At 47.9% G+C, this 17,575-nt stretch overlaps 1 protein-coding gene across 2 annotated transcripts in view; it reads left to right on the top strand.

Moving 5' to 3' along the window:
• NPSR1 (neuropeptide S receptor 1) overlaps positions 1-11,915 on the top strand; it is a 63,509-nt gene extending 51,594 nt beyond the window's left edge. For both annotated transcript variants that reach the window (XM_036326976.1, XM_036326975.1), the window contains 4 exons: positions 4,848-4,924; positions 8,693-8,779; positions 10,928-11,108; positions 11,834-11,915. In XM_036326976.1, the coding sequence (XP_036182869.1) occupies positions 4,848-4,924; positions 8,693-8,779; positions 10,928-11,108; positions 11,834-11,915 (427 nt within the window). The remainder of the gene's footprint in view (positions 1-4,847; positions 4,925-8,692; positions 8,780-10,927; positions 11,109-11,833) is intronic.
• The last annotated feature ends 5,660 nt before the right edge of the window (positions 11,916-17,575 follow it).

Genomic DNA, 17,575 nt, shown 5'->3' with positions numbered 1-17,575 from the left:
GCTTCTTTCCACCAGGGCTTCTCATCAAACTTGCCTACAACCCAACTTGGGTGTTTTTGTGTTGTCCTTGGAAATAGCATACCCCCAGCTTGTGCGTGCATGCACACACACACACACACACACACACACACACACACCCAACATCAACATTTCTGGCTATTTAGTGCCTAGATCCATTTCTGGCATACGGTCAATCCTCCATAGATATCTGTGATGGAAAGAAGGAGCGGGGAAAAGAGGGAGGAAGAGAGGGGTCGTACTGTCTGTGGCAATAAAGATGAAGCTGTTCTGTCATTAGTTCAATCAGGCTCCCAGGACTTGAATTCCTAGTGAGTGACATTAAAGGCAATACAGTGTTTTTCTGGGTCAACACAACTTCCGTTATTTTCAAATTCACGTGTCATACCTGTCTAACTGCCGCTGGGGAGGTTGTCAGCGCTGCTGCCGTGCTTTGCATTAGCTGTGGTTATTTGCTTGCACCTAATTGATACCTCATTCTCCTTTCATTTTCATCTCCGTGAGATCAGGGTAGAGGCAGAAAAGACCCACGGCCGACACCTGTGAAGGAGTAAGTGGGTAAAAGCACGTTTGTCATGGAGCACTGATTTGTGGTCTATGAAACAAATCCATTGGTTTTGCATGGGGCATGGGGATCAGACTGGGAAGCCTGCGGAGGCTGGTATATTCTCACCCCCTTTACTTTAGGCCACACTGTGTATTCATTTCACCAAGACTTGGAATAAAATTCAAGGACAATTGAGGCGGTATACACTCCCAGGGTTATTACAATCTTTCATTCTGTCCAGTGCAATAGCTTCCTGCTTATCCTTACCCTTTTTACATCCCTATTCCTTATGACAGTCAGAGCCATTATTTTGTGTGGAAAATTGCTAAGCATGCAATAGAGTATGAAATGAAAGAGAAAAATGTTCCCCCCACATCCCCTTTGTCCTACTCCTGAGGCAGTGCTGTTAGGAACATCTGGTATACCTTTCCAGGACTGTTTAGACACCAGCCTCTGCTTCTGTATAGAAACAACACATCCACACTGATAAAAGGTCTGATCTTCAAAAAACTGTCAAGCAACCATTGTTTCATGATAATGCTCAAGACCTCTAACCCTGTGTACAAGGACCCCCTCATCTTAGGCCACACACACACACACACACACACACACAGCGGGCACACAGTTCTTCAATTGTGCCATGCTCCCTCCTGTCTCTGAACCTTTGCACATACTGTTCCCTCTTCCTGAGGGATCATCTCCCTTTGCATTTAAATCACCATTTTTTCTCCAGATCTTAGCTGAATGGCCACCTCCTCTGGGAAGGTGTCCCTAACCCCCAGGGCAAGTCAGGGCCCCTATTGTATACGCGTATATCACCCTACGTCAGTGATGGCGAACCTATGACACATGTGTCAGAGGTGACACGCGAACTCATTTTTTTGGTTGATTTTTCTTTGTTAAATGGCATTTAAATATATAAAATAAATATCAAAAATATAAGTCTTTGCTTTACTATGGTTGCAAATATCAAAAAATTTTGCGACAGGGCACCAGAGTTAAGTTAGGGTTTTTCAAAATGCTGACACGCCGAGCTCAAAAGGTTCACCATCACTGCCCTATGTTATATCTTCACAGCATTTGCTCCTTCATACTCATATACAATGTATTATATAATATTTATTGCTGTATTATAGACTATGTGTGTCACTTATGCTTATGTGGAGGATGGTAATGATCAAGGTGAGGAAGGCTGAGGAAGACGAGGGGAGGCTTCGGGTGCTCCACGTAAGACACTGGGTATCATCTTGTAGGAAAGAGGGGGCGCTGGAGGGCTTTGGAGCCAGGGGACAGTTCTCTGCCCGGAAGCACCAGCTCCCATGGTGGGGTGAGCATCTGACATGGTAGCAGAATGGAGATCTTAGAAAACTGAGGCAATAATTGGCAGGAAACTAGAAGGGGTGCTCACCTCGGCAGCAAGCACACTAAGATTGGAGTGATGCAGGGAAGACAGTGTGGCCTCTGGGTAAGAATAGCACATCAATTCACGAAGCTTTCCATGTTTCTGTGGTTAATGGAGACAGAGCTGCCGTTTGAGAAGATGAAAATGTTCTGGAAATGGACGGTGGTGGCGGTTGCACAACAATGTAAATGTACTTAATGCCACTGAACTGCACACCTAAAAATGGTAAAAATGATACATGCTATGTTCTGTGCATTTGATCACAGTGAAAACCCACCAACACACATAAACAGAGATGGTAAGGGTCCTGAATAGCAGGGATGGCGAGGCAGGGGCAGGTAATGGGGACACTTTGCAGGGACAAACCACACAACTTGCTGATGACTTCAAAGAAAGAAATGAGGAAGAAAGAGGAGACAGAGGTCATTCTGCGGTCTCTCTGATGCGTGACTGTTACACCCCGAGAAGTGGCCTGATTTGGGTAATAAATTAAAGGGGTGCCCTCCTTATGAGGCATTTTCCCGGCTAACAGTAAAGCTGGTGCTGGCTTTCTACTTGCCTGACTGGTCCTTTAGAGATGAGGGGGGGCCTGGCTAGCATGGCTCAGTGGTTGAGCATCAACCTATGAACCAGGAGGTCACGGTTCAATTCCTGGTCAGGGTACAGGCCCGGGTTGCAGGCTCATTCCCCAGTGTGGAGTGAGTAGGAGACAGCTGATAGATGATTCTCTCTCACCACTGATGTTTCTATTTCTCTCTCCCTCTCCCTTCTTCTCTGAAATCAATAAAAATGTATTTTACAAAAACAAAGATGTGGTGGAGGTGACTTAGGCCCACACCCCTAACATATAAGACATTTATTCATTCCCACCGTGTATGTGGTTGGTGGTCAATAAATATTTGAATTCTTGCTCAATTGTTAATAAATATTTGAATTAGTGATCAATTAAGTACCGGACTTGCAATTATAATATACAGCACCTCGTGTGGCTGTAAGCTTTCCTTGGATTTCATTTCCTTGGGGAAAAGTTTCCCTGCTCTAACAAATGTTCGAGTTAGAGTAAAGAATAGACTCGCTAGTAATTTTTGTTCTCATTTGTTTCTTTAATGTAGACATGCAAATTCCAGAAAAATCCCTGGGCAGCTATCTGAGGAGGGGGGGGGGGGTGCTCCAAAAAGGCCTCTAGCTTTCTTAGAGCGCTCAGAGGGGTTGGCTGAACAAGACAGCAAAAGCATTAAGAAGCAGAGCATTTTAACAAGTCATTAATTAAGTTATATTCTAAAGATCATTAAAAGCAATTAGTGCCTTCTCAGCCGCTGCAGACTAGAGCTCCGATTTCTCTCTTACCCAGTGGTTCTCAAGAGGGAAGCTGGTGGGGTTTTAAAACAATGCAGTGCTTTTCCCCCAAGTTTTCAGTGGATATACTTAATATATTGGAAATGTCAAATGACATGAAAGAAGGCTATTGATTGTTATATTTACCAAAAGGGACATGGGATAGAAATTTTGTCGCTGCTTTTGAGTCATTAACATGTTGATTTCCTGTTAGGCACATATTATATCGCATAAGAGGAGCTGTGATATTATGTGGAAAATGGGGAAGAGAGAAGGACAGAAAATGACATTTATTGAGTCTCGGCTAATTTTCCAGCACTGTGGCTGGCCCTTTAAATGTTGTCACATTTGATCCCAGAAATCTCTGAAGAGGTTTGTATTGTTAACTCCATTTTCCAGTTTCAACCGGGGCTCACTGTCTTTGTTTGTTTGGGCTACAACAAAATACCACAGACTGTACACAATAGAAATGCATTTCTCACAGTCCTGAAGGCTGCGAGTCTGAGGTTGGGTACCAGCAGAGTTCAGTGAGGTTCCTCTTCCAGGCTGCAGACTTCTCTCTGTCTGTACGTGGTGGAATGGCGAGGGTCTCTTTCTAGAAGGGCACTAATCTCATTCATGAGGGCTCCACCCTCATGACCTAAGCATCTCCCAAAGACCCTGCCTTCAGATACCATCACATCAGGCATTAACATGTCCACATTTGAGTTTTGGAGGGACATATACATTCAGGCTAAATTACTCTAATTGCTATGTTATCTATTGTTTGATAACAAGTGATCATGAACCTGATGACTTAAAACAGCACACTTTATTATCTCAGAGTTCCTGTGAGTTAGGAGTCTGTTCATGGCTTATCTGGGATCATCTGCTGAGGCAAGGCATCCACCAAGGTGTCAGCCAGGACTGGGTTGCCCATCAGAGAAGGATCTTTCCCCACCTCTCACAAGTTCTTGGCAGAACTAATTCCCTGGGGTTGGAGGACTTATGATTCTGCAGCCCCAGGATGATTCTTCAAAGCCAGCAATGGAGGCAGATACTAGCAAGACAGATGCTACACTCCCATGTAACCATGAGCATCCCATCACCTTCATCCCATGCATCGATTAGAAGCAAGTCACAGGTCCCGTCACACCCAATGGAGAGGATCACACAGGGGCCTGAACACTGGAGGCAGGAACCATGGGGCCATAGTAAAGACTAACGTCCAGGTCATACAACCAGCAAGCAGCAGAGCCGATTACAAATCTAAATCTTTCTCATCCTAAGCCCTGTGTCTGAATTCTAATCTCAACTATACCTCTAACCACTGGGGTGACCTTAGAGAAATTTAAGGCCACCAGCCTTAGCCTCCTCACTTCAAAAAGTAGCTGCGTCCAGCTGATCTTTCTGGTGGCTTTCAGCTGCAATCGGCTCTGAGTCTATAATCAGCAAATACAGAGCACCCCTCCCTCCATACCGCACACTCAGGAAGTGGAAGCCGCCCTCCTGTGTCCTTCTGGTGGGCACCCAGCAGCCATTTATTACCTTTGCTCCTTTCCACAGCGTCATCTACACCATTGTGATCCGAACCATTTGGATTAAAAGCAAAGCCCAGGAGACAGTGATTTCCAACTGCTCAGGTAAGCCTCTGATCTGAAGTACCCAACTCCTGGCAAACTTCGCCTCCGCCGAGGTTTTCTCTAGCAAATAGGAGCTTGGGCTCTGGATACAGCAAGCCTGCACTGTTGTGCCAGGGCCCAGTGGGCAGATCAGACCCCCTTTGAAGTCCCCCCTTCTTTTCCCTGTCCCAGGCAGGCCCTGCCTCCTCCACCTGGCCTCCCTGGAAATGGGGAGGGAGACGGGGGGGGACTGCGAGCCTGGCCAAGCTATACCAGCCGAGGGACCTGCTACGCAGCCTTTGAGCCAGAATTCGGGGTGACCCCAGTCTCTCGGGCCTGGTCAGGAGGAGGACACTGGGGTGAAAAGAGAGGACTGTCCAAGAAAACACTGTCCATTCACCAAACCCCAGAGCAGACATTTCTATTGAGCTGAGTTCACAGACTGAGAAAGCGGCCTTTGATCCACAGAGCAATCCTGGACCCTAAGCCAGTGGAACAGGGCCCATGCCTTCCCCCCGTCCCAACACACCAGCCCCCAGCAGGCTGAGCCTGAGGTGGCCACGGTAACCTCCCCCAACTCCCTTTCAGTAAAACTTCACTCAGAACACCCACAGGGCATGCACGGAGGCGGTTTATATGATCCAGGCCTGGTTCTAGTGTACAAAGATTCTTCCCATGTTCCCATAGGCAGAACTTAGTCACATGACTACACCCTGCCGAAAGGGAGGCTGGGAAATGTAGTCTAGCTGTGGGCCCCGGGGGAAAGGATCTGATGAAAGCTAATTTGTTTCTGCCACAATGATTTCAGGCCTATCAGGGGTCCTGGGTCTGCCTGAGCTAAGGAACTGAGGAACAGAAAAGGCTGTGAGTTAGGTGAGCGAGGTCATACCTCCTCCTAGCTAACCATGACCTCTGGTTTGCCAGAAGGTCAAAAAAGAAAAAGAAAAAACCCTCAGGACAGAAGTGGCCAGAGTTTCACAGTTAAGCAGGTGAGACATAATGCACTAAAAACATGTAACATGCAGATTGGGTTATATTTGTAGATAAAGAGGCCATCAGTGGTCAGAAATCAAAAACAGATTTCAACTTTTAAAAATTGTAGAAATCAGACATACCTTCTTAACATGTTTAATTATTTAAATGAACCTGAAGTATATAAACTTCCTAACACATGAAAAATATTTATCCTAAAATATTACTAGGTAGATTCCTTGTTAACAAATCACCTGCACTCATTATAGGTCCACAGATAGCTCCCCCTCCCAGCCACGAATAAATTCTGCCTCATTTTAAAATCCCAGGAGAACAAGGGCCCCTGGCCTCTCCTCTCCCCTTCCCCCTTCCGGTGTTCAACCCACAGGAATGGATTCCCAGTGGCTCCAAAAGGGGCATGGCTTGCGGGGAAGGTGAGGAGCAGGAGCTGGCCACTTGGAGACTAATTCCCAGCGTGGGCCCCCGCAAGGGACTCATGCTTGAGCTGAAACAGCCTACGGCGGTTTGCAGAATCTAATGAGCCTGCTGCCTTGAGCCTTCCCCAGCTATTAATGCACAGTGACAGCTGAATGTAACTGCTTTTCACTCCCGTTCAGGGCCAGGGCTGGTAGAATTAATCCTTTTATCTCCCAATAAAGGAGAATTACGGTGCTTTGTAGCCTGGCGGTGTTTGAAGAGCCGGCCTTAGGCGCTGGAGGCTTTGCATTTCCCAGGGCAGCCGGACTAAAGGTGCTTCTGGCTGGTCTCCCTGGGAGAGTGAAGGGCAGGTAGCTGCTGACACTGCCACCCAGCTGCTCTGTGCAAATGAGCACATTTCCAGTTTAAGCAGATTTCAGAGCGCAAGTGTCATTCTGGGAACTTTTCTGAAAAACCAACTCAGTCAGCCTGGGAGTCCACCGCTTCCCCAGCAAACAGGATACTTGGAAAGGAGGCAATTGGGTCTGCTGGCTTTTTGACCTGCCTCCCGTGGGTCTAATCCCCCCGGTAATCTTTGGGTGTACAGACTTCCTATACACAGGTAACAACACTGTATAAGAAACTGTCTAAATGCAGTAATACCTCTGCTCGCTTCCATAAAGGCAGCTCACAGTCCTCCTGAAACACTATTAAAATTGACATGCTCAGCATAGGGCTTGGCACCTTGACTTCATTATTTTACTTGAATCCTCAACATAACTGAGAATTTGGTGTTTCACGTCTCATTTTTAAAATTGGGAAACGGAGGCTGGAAGCAGTAGGCAGTTTGCCTCTGGTTACACAGCTGGTCATTGGTACAGCCGGGGTTCTGACTCTGAAGCCTGTATCTTCCCAAGACGCCTCCTTAGCAACCAGGGTTTGTCAGCCTTGGCGCCAACAGTGTTTGGGTAACTCTGTGGGCAGGGGAGGCGTTCTGTGCATTGACGGGTGTTCAGCGGCACCCCTGGCTCTGACCCACGAGGTGCTAGGAGTAACTTCCCACCCGTGTGACAACCAAAAATGTGTCCAGATGTTGCCCCAATTGGAAACCACTGTAAATGCTAGTGAAGCATTTGCCTGCTTAGCCCACTGAAATGTGGTTGGTTCTGTGAAATGCACAGAATGGCTTGAAGGCCTAAGAGTGGTCTCACAGGGTATACATCAAGAAATAAAAAAAAATCCATTATAATTAGCATTTCAGCTCATCGCACATATAAAGCCCCTTGTTCTTGTCGTTCCTGGTGCAGAGCAGCTGTCTTCTCATCCAGACCTGGTTTTGGTCTCTCACATTGTCCAGCTCTCTGGGGCGTGTGCGATCCTTCAGGCTGGACTGAAGGCTCCTGGAGACCGGGAACTCTGCCTTTTAGCCTTTTTTGTTCCGTTCTTGTCCCTTAGCAGATGTGCTAGGCTTTCTGGGTTTGGCTGGATGGGACTGGAGAGGGGTCAGAATCAACAGTGCAAAGGTAACCGTGCCAGCTCCCAAGGAGATGAAAATAAATGTTAAATGTAAAATCTGAACAAGGTAATGAGGACAGGGGTTGGCCTCTAACAGGCTGCCCTGCCCCGTATGATGTAGGTGCCCTGGGAGGACCCCTGACCAGAGGCAGGGCATCCTTCCCAATTCTCACAAAGGTGATGTGGGCTGACCGGAGCCCCACAGTGAAAGCTCTTCCACAACATCCAGAGACCTCGTATCCAGCATCTCCATCCCCAAATTTGCCAGCTAAGAGCTACTGTGCTGCGTTCTGCCTTTATTTTACTACTGCTCAACAAGAGAGAGGCTTGTATTAATTTGTCCAACAAATACTAATCACTCACTAAGTTCCGAGGACATAGGAGTGGAAAATACGAAGTTCCTGTCTCCATCAAGCTGACATTCCAGGGGATTCTCATACCCTTCAGGGTTGTTTTTTGTTTTTTAATATCCCTGGTTTGAGCCTTTGTCGAGAGTGGAGTTGCTGAGTTAGATGAATGAGTTCGCCTGGGGTATCCATTCTAAGAAAATGGCTTTGCCCTGGATTGCCAAGGCAATCAGATGATGGGTGTCTCAGCATCGCCCCTTGTGGTCACATCGCTCATTCCAGCTTCTTCAGGCTCTCCAGCCAAGCCTCCTGAGAGAGCCTGGATGTCCCAGTACATTTGTATCTTATGGTAAGCTGCAAACTGAGCCGTTTCCAACATCCAGCCCAGAGCCATCTCTACTCTAACAATGTCCAAGAGGTCCCCCTGGGTATGGGAGAGCAGGATAATCGTGGACCGATGACAGTGGTGGGACTAACCGGCCATGTTCCTATTGGCAGGAACAGCACTTCATTTGACCACTCCCTCTTTGATCTGCAGATGGAAAGCTGTGCACCAGGTACAACCGAGGGCTCTTCTCAAAGGCAAAAATCAAGGCCATCAAGTACAGCATGGCCATCATTCTTGGTAAGCAACGTCCCTGCTTGGGCTGCAGCTCTGCGCGGACTTTCCAAGAGCAAGCTGGTACCTGGGACGCGGTGGTGGCGAGAAGGGGTTGTCTGCAGACACGCCCGCCTCTGTCTGGTTGGGCGAGGAATGTGTGAAACTGATCAGTCTACCTGTAGCTCCTCCAAAGGAGGACCTTGGGCTCCTGATCTCTCTCTTCATTAATCTAGCTGTGCACCGAGGCCCTGGGGTGCACAGTTTGGAGAAAATCTGATCACTAGCTGAAGCGGACGCTCACCAGCACCCACCTGACCCAGTTGCTTTCCTGAATGCACACTCGCCCCCGGGCTGAGGTTGATGAGCAAGAGGAAGACAGATGTAGCAGCTAGTTTCTTCTGGATGGTTAATTTCAAGGTCACTATAAACTCCTCCCCAACGGATGCCCATCTCGTCTTCTTCCCTTTTCTTTCCCTCGCCCTCTACTCGGAAGACCCATAAAGCCACCTCACCTAAGGAAAAAAGGGGGTATTTCTGGAGCACCTAATCTGTGTCAGATTGGTCTGTGCTCTTTGTGATCCCCAAACCTTCAAAACGTCCTCTTCCTGAGGCCCTCTCTGCTAATGACCTTGATTCCTATTTCCCTGAGAAATACTACCAAGCAGAATGGAACTTCCTCCCTCCCCTGCCCTCGCATGCACTGGGGGGAAGAACCTCTATCATGTGCCTCTGCCTTCTCTCCATTGCTGTGGATAAACTGGCACTGCTTCCTGCCGTGCCCAACACGTCCTCTTGAGCCTGCAGCCCGCCCCTTCCTGCCCACTCAAGAATGTGTGTCTCCCATTATCTCCTCCTTCCCACACATTTCCCTCCACTGGGTCGCAGGCACATAAACATACGCTGATAGCTGCCTGGATGGCCTCTGTAGGAACAGCCCCACTTCACCACGCTCCTGCCAGCCCCACTTCTCCACTCCTTACCTCTCATTCCCCGGAGCATATTTCTGTGTGCTTTCTTTTCTATTTCTCCAGGAAAACCACCCTTATCAAGGTCACCACAAACTCCAGATGCCAATGTCTGTGGTCAATCTTCATCTTACTTGACTGCTAAGCAACATTTGATTAGTTTCTCCTCCACTTCCTTTGCCTGGAAGTTATATCTATTATTTCTACTTCAGCGCTCTATTTGTATTTCTAATAAGCTTATCATAGGAAATATGGCAAGCGGGAAGTCTTGGCGTGCTCTCCGACCTCCTGCAAAGTAATTTTTCCCCCTGGTGTCCTTGTGGGGGAGGAACAAACTTTCCTCTACCCTCAAGGTTCTTCTGGCTGGTCCCATAGACAAATAGACATGAGAAGATTAGCAAGAGACAAGAACCAAATTTAACACATACATATGTAAGGGACTCCCGCATATGTGAAACAGACGCTGAATGCAGAGAGGTTCTGAGACAAAAAGGGGACACGTGTGTGTCAGACATCCTGAGCTAGGGATGAAGCCAGGTGCCCTGGGGCTTCCAAAGGTCATTGCAGGATGGGAAGAGCAGACCTTCAGTAAATGGAGGTTTGTCCTGCCCTGTAGGTAGGTCAAAAGATAGGATTCTCCACTGGGCTGATTATAAGCAGGGTTCTCTGCTATGTGAGGGTCCAGCTGGGTACTCAAAGGATGTAAGGGACATGGTGGGCCTGCCCTGCTCCAGGCAGCAGGGTTGGCATCCCTGGGAAGCCAGAACCAGACACCCAACACCCACCCCCTTACACACAACAGCACACACATGGGCAAAGTGCTCCGGAAGGCAACCTCACCCCTGCATGCCCAGAGTTCCCAGGCTTTCAGCAAGGAGTCCCGACAGCGGTCCAACCAGATGCTCTTTACAGAAAGAGAAGCTCCAGGCATATCTGTGGGGTGTGTGTGTGTATGTGTGTGTGTGTGAGAGAGAGAGTATGTGTACGTGTGTGCATGTGTGTGAGAGAGAGTATGTGTGTGTGTGCGTGTGTGTGAGAGTGTGTACGTGTGTGTGTGTGTGTGTGTGTGTGTGTGTGTGTGTTGAAGGGAACACGACATTAAGGTTCACACACACAACAGTTTTGCATGTTTCTGAGAGACCCCAGGCGCTAAGGACCGTCCCTGGGCTGGGGCCTCAAGAGGTGCTAATGGCTCGCTCCTCCCCAGCCTTCATCTGCTGCTGGAGCCCATACTTCCTCTTCGACATGCTGGACAACTTCAGCCTCCTTCCCGACACCGAGCAGCGCTTCTACGCGTCTGTGATCATCCAGAACCTGCCGGCCTTGAACAGTGCCATCAACCCCCTGGTCTACCTCACCTTCAGCAGCTCCGTCTGCTTCCCCCTCCGGTAAGGGGTGCCCGGCCACTTCACTAGTGGGACAGAGTGAACGCAGGCCCAGGCCATGGCCCGTGCTCTTTGTCTTAGACCACAAACCCTCTATAGTGGACACCTGCCCCGGGTCACACAGACTCAACCCTTCCTTGTGCCAAGCATGTCCACAGGAAGTGCCCAAACATGGAAGGACACGGAGCGCCACGACCACTTCACAGATAAGCACACAGAGGCCCGCCCAGTCAGTGGCATTGCTGAGCTTAGCGGGGTGACTAGTAGCAGAGCTCCCACAACTCCATTCATTTTGCTGTTTTTCAGCTGTTTTCCTGCACAAACTACAGGGAATAGGAGGGGACATTCTTAGGAAATAGAATAACAGGATGCTTTAAGGCTGGGTTGGATCCCAGTGGCTGAGGTTCAAATCCTGCCATTGTGGATTCATAGCTACCTGTGACCTTGGACGAGTTATGTAACGTCCATAAACCTCAGCTTGCTCACCTGTAAAACGGGGCTAACAACAGTGCCTCTTGGCCAGTGATGTCGCTCATGGGCTCTGGTGTTGACCTGAGGGAAGGAGGGCTGTAATTGGTGGGGAAGGAAGAGCAGGGGTGTGACAGGGAACGTGCTTAGCACAGTGCCTGATCCCTAATACATTCTTCATAGCTATTCTCTCTTAAAGTCCCCACTCCCCTTTCCACTAAGTCCAATTATTTTCCCTTTCTGCTTTATCCTTTCTCTAGGGAGCAGAGATCACGGGATTCCAGAACCACCTGTCGGGAGAGGGTTGAGAGGCACGAAATGCAGGCTGTGTCCAAGCCATAATTCATCTAGACCCAGGGCGGCGGCAGGGCTGCACCCCACCAGCTCTCCTGGGTCCCCATCACCCCCCGGGCATGTGCATGGAGCCTGGGCCAATTCCTGCAGCTTTTCCATGCGCAATGTGTCTGCAAGCTCTTCATCGTTTCTGCATGTCGCTGGCTGCTATTGTCTACCTAGCACCTCGGCCAGGAAGCGCTGGTGGGTTTATTTTGACAAGTCTGGAGATTGGTATTTATAAGCATCATCCAAGTGAAATATGACTAAATGTTTTCTAGTCGATTTTTACCATTGGATTTTTCCATAAGTGGAAAAGGAAGGATTTAATTTGATTATATATACATCCCCGCCCACAGCTCTGGGATGCGCGTGAGCCTCTTATTTTTAGCCTCTCATACATTCTTGACATTAAAATCTCCTTGGCAGAATCCTCCTTCCCAGAATGACTCTGGGCTCAACTTTTTTACTTTTTTTTTTTCCTTCTGCTGGTGGAGTCATTAACATGTGCGGTATATGTTAATAGCACTCCATTCCTCATTATGGGGTGCACCCCGAGATGGTGTGTTTAAGGTCACAGTGGCATTTTTTCCATATATTTCTCTTCTCAGTTCCATGTGGCCCCAGGGAAAATCTCTCTTTAGGCAGAAATCAGATTCCTCCATCACTATCTTCCTGAGAATTATTTTCTGAATCTGAAAGCCTGAATAACTCATCTGATATAGAGTCGTGAAGGCCGCCTCCCTCTCCACTGACCTCAGTGTGAGCAGCCCGGGAAGCATGGAGAGGCCGAGAAGTACTTTTTAACATTTCACTTTCAATCAGGATGAGCCCCAGAAGACCCGCGGAATCGCTGCTAAACTAGCTGCCTGCATGGGCGCCAATTAACAGAGCGAAACAGGAGGCCTGGGGTCTCCTGATAGTTTTCATCTCCATCAAGCCCGGGTCTGCCTACCTCATCCACCAGTCGGTTCTGAAAGTGAAAAGGTATGGAAAGGGCTTTGTGCTCTTTCGAGGCCCTGAATGTGACGCTGTGGTTGTCGTGCTGTCTCTCCCATCTCCCCCTGAAGACTGCAGCTCAGGCAGACCATGGTGCAGGTGGTGCGGAATGAGCTGCCGTTCCAATGAAGCCTGCTTCATGTCAGGGTGGACCCTGGAATCCTCACGTCGGTGGACTTGCTGAGCTGGGCGAAGCATGATTTAAACGTGACGAGAACCTGGTCATGGCCAGTCCTTAGGACTTCGCACACATCCATCACCGAATGTTTCTTGCCATCAACAGTCTCATCGGTCAGACAGAGGCAGGATAGTAAGAAACTGGGGAGATTCCTTGGCAAGTGGGATGGGAAAACTGAGGCAGACAGCTGAGCAAACTGGCCAAGGAATGTACAGCAGATGCAGAAGGCCACCAGGGGGGACAGCCCCGGTGTCTAACCATGGATAAATCTGGTGCCAGGCCTCGCTCCTGGCATGTCCCTGGCCATGTGGGTTAGACCCCTGACCTTCCATATCACTAGTGATGAAATGTAGACCCTCAGACCTTTCCTCCTTAGACAGCACCTAGGCCCCAGGTGTTTTTCAGCTCTAGGCCCAGAAAAGCAGGAAAACCAGGCGGGGGGCCCCAGGACCAGCTGCAATGACTAATGACCCCCTGCCCTGGTGCCAACCAATCACTAGAGGCCAAAACCCATCCTCCCCTAAGACCTCCTTGAACCCCCAGACTTTAAAACCCTAAGACCCAGCTCACACGCTCCCTCCTGGGAGCATGCCCACCCCTTTCCCTTCCCTCTCCTTCCCCCACAGGTGTGCATCTCCTAAACTCGAAGGGACCCCACAAGACGTGCAACCAGGGAGCTGTGGGCAGCAGCAGCTCGTCCCCGGCAAAGCCCCTGAACCTGTCTCCAAGGCCCCTTTCCTCTGACTCTCCAGGGAGCTACGCAGCCCCGCCTACGCTCTCCTGTTGCTTCTTCTACCCAAGGCCCGTCCTTGTTTCCCTGGCCCCGCTTTAATAAATGTGCTCTCAAAATCTCTTGGACTCGCATTGTGAAATCTTTCCTGCATGAGAGCAAGAGCCCATACAGTTTCGGCCGCCCCAGCAGACCGCGCAGGGCCAGCCCTTTCTGGTAACAAGATGAGAACAGAATAAGGCTGGAGCAGAGGGTAGAGTGTGTCCTTTACAGACACGGGTTCTGAGATTGAAATGAGTTACAGTGAGTTACATCATATCCTGCGAGAGCTTCTGGAATTCTTTCCCGGGGGCCTCAGTGACTGGATGACTCGGCCCTGACTCATTTGCCCTTTGGAACATGTAACTTCCTATCATCTATCATCACTATGATGTCAGAGAGACATGGTTTCCCAGGCAGGAAACCGTGGGAAGCTTATGCTATGTCACTATTTGTAGCCTTGGGGACCTAGTGGAGTCCAGGTCAGAGGGTATAAAATAAAGAGGCTTACTTCCCACACCGAGATAAGGGAGAAATCTCCGTTACATTAACACATGGCCTCAGGCTCAGCCACCCCGTAGAAAAGAAGTGTTTCCACTCTACTGGACTAAGTTAAAGATGAATGGTTACAACTTCTCTGCTTTCGGGGCTTGTGGAAAGCATAATTTAAGTTTAATCTCACCAAGCAACATCTTCACCTATTTTCCCCACCTTTTTAATGGCTTTAACTTGTGATTAATCATGAGGGCTGAAAAAGGTAACCGTTTTAAACGGAACGAACATGCGGTTTAAACTGCCTTCCTCACTTGAGTCAGGCAACTCTGTCCACACATAGAGAATGGCTTTGCCTCCTCCTTCCGCATCCACAGTGCGGAGAGGAGCCACACGCCCATGTCTGCTGAGGAAGCACAAGCAGATTTAGCAGGAAATAAAGTCATTCTACTCTTGTAGGACCATCACAGGTGAGCCACGGAGCTGCTGGCAACTAAGCTATAGAATGGAAAACATTTGCAGCACATGTAATTGTCCAAGATTCAGTATTTAGAATATCTAGAAATTCAAGCAAATCAATAAGAAATCACAAAATAGAAATGTGGGAAAACTTTAGGTCAGAAAAGAGGTTATCCAAATGGCCAATAGACATATGAAAAGGTGTTTAATCTCATTAAAAGTCAGGGGAAAAGTAGATTAAACCACAATAAGATACTAGTTTGCACCCACTAGATTGCCAAAAATGATGTGTTAACAATATCAATTGATTATGAGGAGGTAGCTCATCAGAAATTCTCATTGTTATAGTGGGTAAATAATTAGTACCACAATTCTGGAAGATTATGGTCTTTTCACAAGTAAAATTAAGGTTACGTATACCACCTGACCTTGCAATTCTGTTCCTGAATGCACATACTACAGAAGAAGAGTACAATTGTGTGTATATGTGTGAAAAAATATTCATAACAGCATTGGTTATAAGACCCCCAACTAGAGGCAAAACAAATGCCCACCAACTGTAGAATAGGTAAACAGATTATGGTATATTTCATACAGTGGACTGCTTTACACCAACAAAAATGAAAAATAAAACAACACAGCTACTTGCCACAACATGCAAGACATCTTTAACAACACACGGTAAAAGAAGATAGATATCTAAAGATACTACATGGCTTCATTTATATAACTTCAAAATCAGCCCAAACTAAACGGTTGTGTTGGGGGATGCACACATAGGTGATAAAATTCTAAATCACAGCAATGAAATTCCTCTTTATGCCTCCAGGACCGGGGTCCTCTGTGCGGAGGAGGAGAGCGGTTTGGCAGGGGGCATGCAGGTTGTAGTCCTTGCTCCGGGTGGCAGTTACCAGGGTGCTCGCTCTCTAATTTCTTGTTAATCTCTATATACTTATGTTTTGTGCATTTGATGAATGTGTTCTATGTCACGATGAAAAGTGTTTCTATAACATTTTTTAAAGCCTTTTGGAATGATTACTCTGGAAGGATTGTAGAAAAGGGAACCAGACTGGAAATCAGAAGGTCATGAGCGGGGTCTCAGTTACAAGCATGAAACAGCAGTGACGGCTGACAGGTCCCCTGAGTCCCGCCTCCACATCATTAGCATCCAGCGCCAGGGATAGTGATGCCAACATTTTTCAAAATCTGCAGACACATCTTGGCTGACTCTTTGCCTTGAGAGTCAGGTAAGCAGAAATCAATATCATCCTGTTCTCTTGCTTGTCTAGGAGACCTGGGGTCCTTAAGTTCTTGCTACCAGTCCCCCACTTTCATATCCTTCCAAAAGCTCCCCCCATCCTTGTCCCCATCCTTTCTGCCCTTCCTCATGACTCAGGGTGGAGCAAGAATATAATACACCTGCTAAGATGTCACTTCCACCCACCTAAACACAGCAATCTTTGGGAGAAGGTTTACATGTAAGTAGGGAACACTGGAGATGGTGCTGCCTACACCCCAAAGAACTAATCATCAAAGATAGGGACTTTGGGGCTGCGGTAGGCAGCTGGGAGAAATACTTCAGGCCAACAGCATGCAACTCGCTCATCCCCATAACTACCTGACAGATTTCAAGCAGGTTGACCAAACAGTCCTAAACCTGGCTGCACTGCAGATGACCCAAGGAGTTTTTTAAAATTTCTAGCTCCCCAGCCCCAGAGTTGTGACCAGCTGGGTTCTGAGCAGAGCATGGAAACCTGTACGTATATAAGCCACTCGGGTGACTCTGAGGCAGCTCTTCCATGGGCTCATGTCTGAGAGCCAGTGACCAGCAGCATGCCGGTGGTTAAAGCCCAAATTTCTCAGGGCCAGCGATGGGCAGGCTCCCTATGCTCACTTCCACCCAGGTGTCCTGGGTCCAACCTGAGGACGAATGTGTTCTCCTAAGAGCCCGCTTGGCCGCCTTGCAGCTGTCCAGATATCTGTCAGGTACACCCAGGACAACTCTAATTTCATCTTCTTCCCACTCTGGATTAAATGCACCTCTTTCTCCATTAAAATAGGCCTTAATCTAAAGTAGTTCCGCATGTCTCTAGGTACCCAAGAGAGAGTCAGGTGGGGAAATCTGGCCACGTGTGTCTGCGATGTCTGGGAACAAGGAAGGTTGCCCTCGGCAGGTGTTTGGGCCTGTAACAACATGTGGAGGTGGCATGATGTCAAAGCCCTCGAGAGCAGCCTTGCTTAAACCTTTCGGTCTCAGGACCCTTTCTGTTTGTTAATGTGGATCATATCCATTGATATTTACTACATTAAAATAAAAGCTGGAGAAATGTGTAATATTTATGAAGTTATTTATTTACGAATCACAACAATGAACTCATTGCATATTAACATAAATATCTTCTCCGTGGAAAAGAACTATACGTCTCTAAAAATAATCCGGCAAGAAGAGAAACGGTTTGAGCTTTTTTGCAAACCTCTTTACGTTCAGCTTCACAGACAGCTGGATTTTCCTGTCTTCTGCATGCAATCTGTTGCAATATGCTGTTTTGATGGAAATATATAAAGAAAATCAGGCTTCATGCAAATACGTAGTTAGAAGAAAAGGAGTATTTTAATCTGATTCTGCAGTCAATCTGTTGAGCATGTAACCTCTGGAAAATTCCACCGTACATATGAGAGAGTGAAAAAGAGAAAGGCAAATAACATCCTCATGCTGCTGTGAAAATAGCTTTGACCTCAGACTCCCCCTCTCAAAGTCACGGCCCTCCATCC

Source organism: Myotis myotis, unplaced genomic scaffold, assembly GCF_014108235.1.
Source record: "Myotis myotis isolate mMyoMyo1 unplaced genomic scaffold, mMyoMyo1.p scaffold_m19_p_11, whole genome shotgun sequence".
NCBI lineage: Eukaryota > Metazoa > Chordata > Mammalia > Chiroptera > Vespertilionidae > Myotis > Myotis myotis.
The sequence above is the reverse complement of the archived record's forward strand: the minus strand, read 5'-3'. Positions and strand labels throughout refer to the sequence as shown.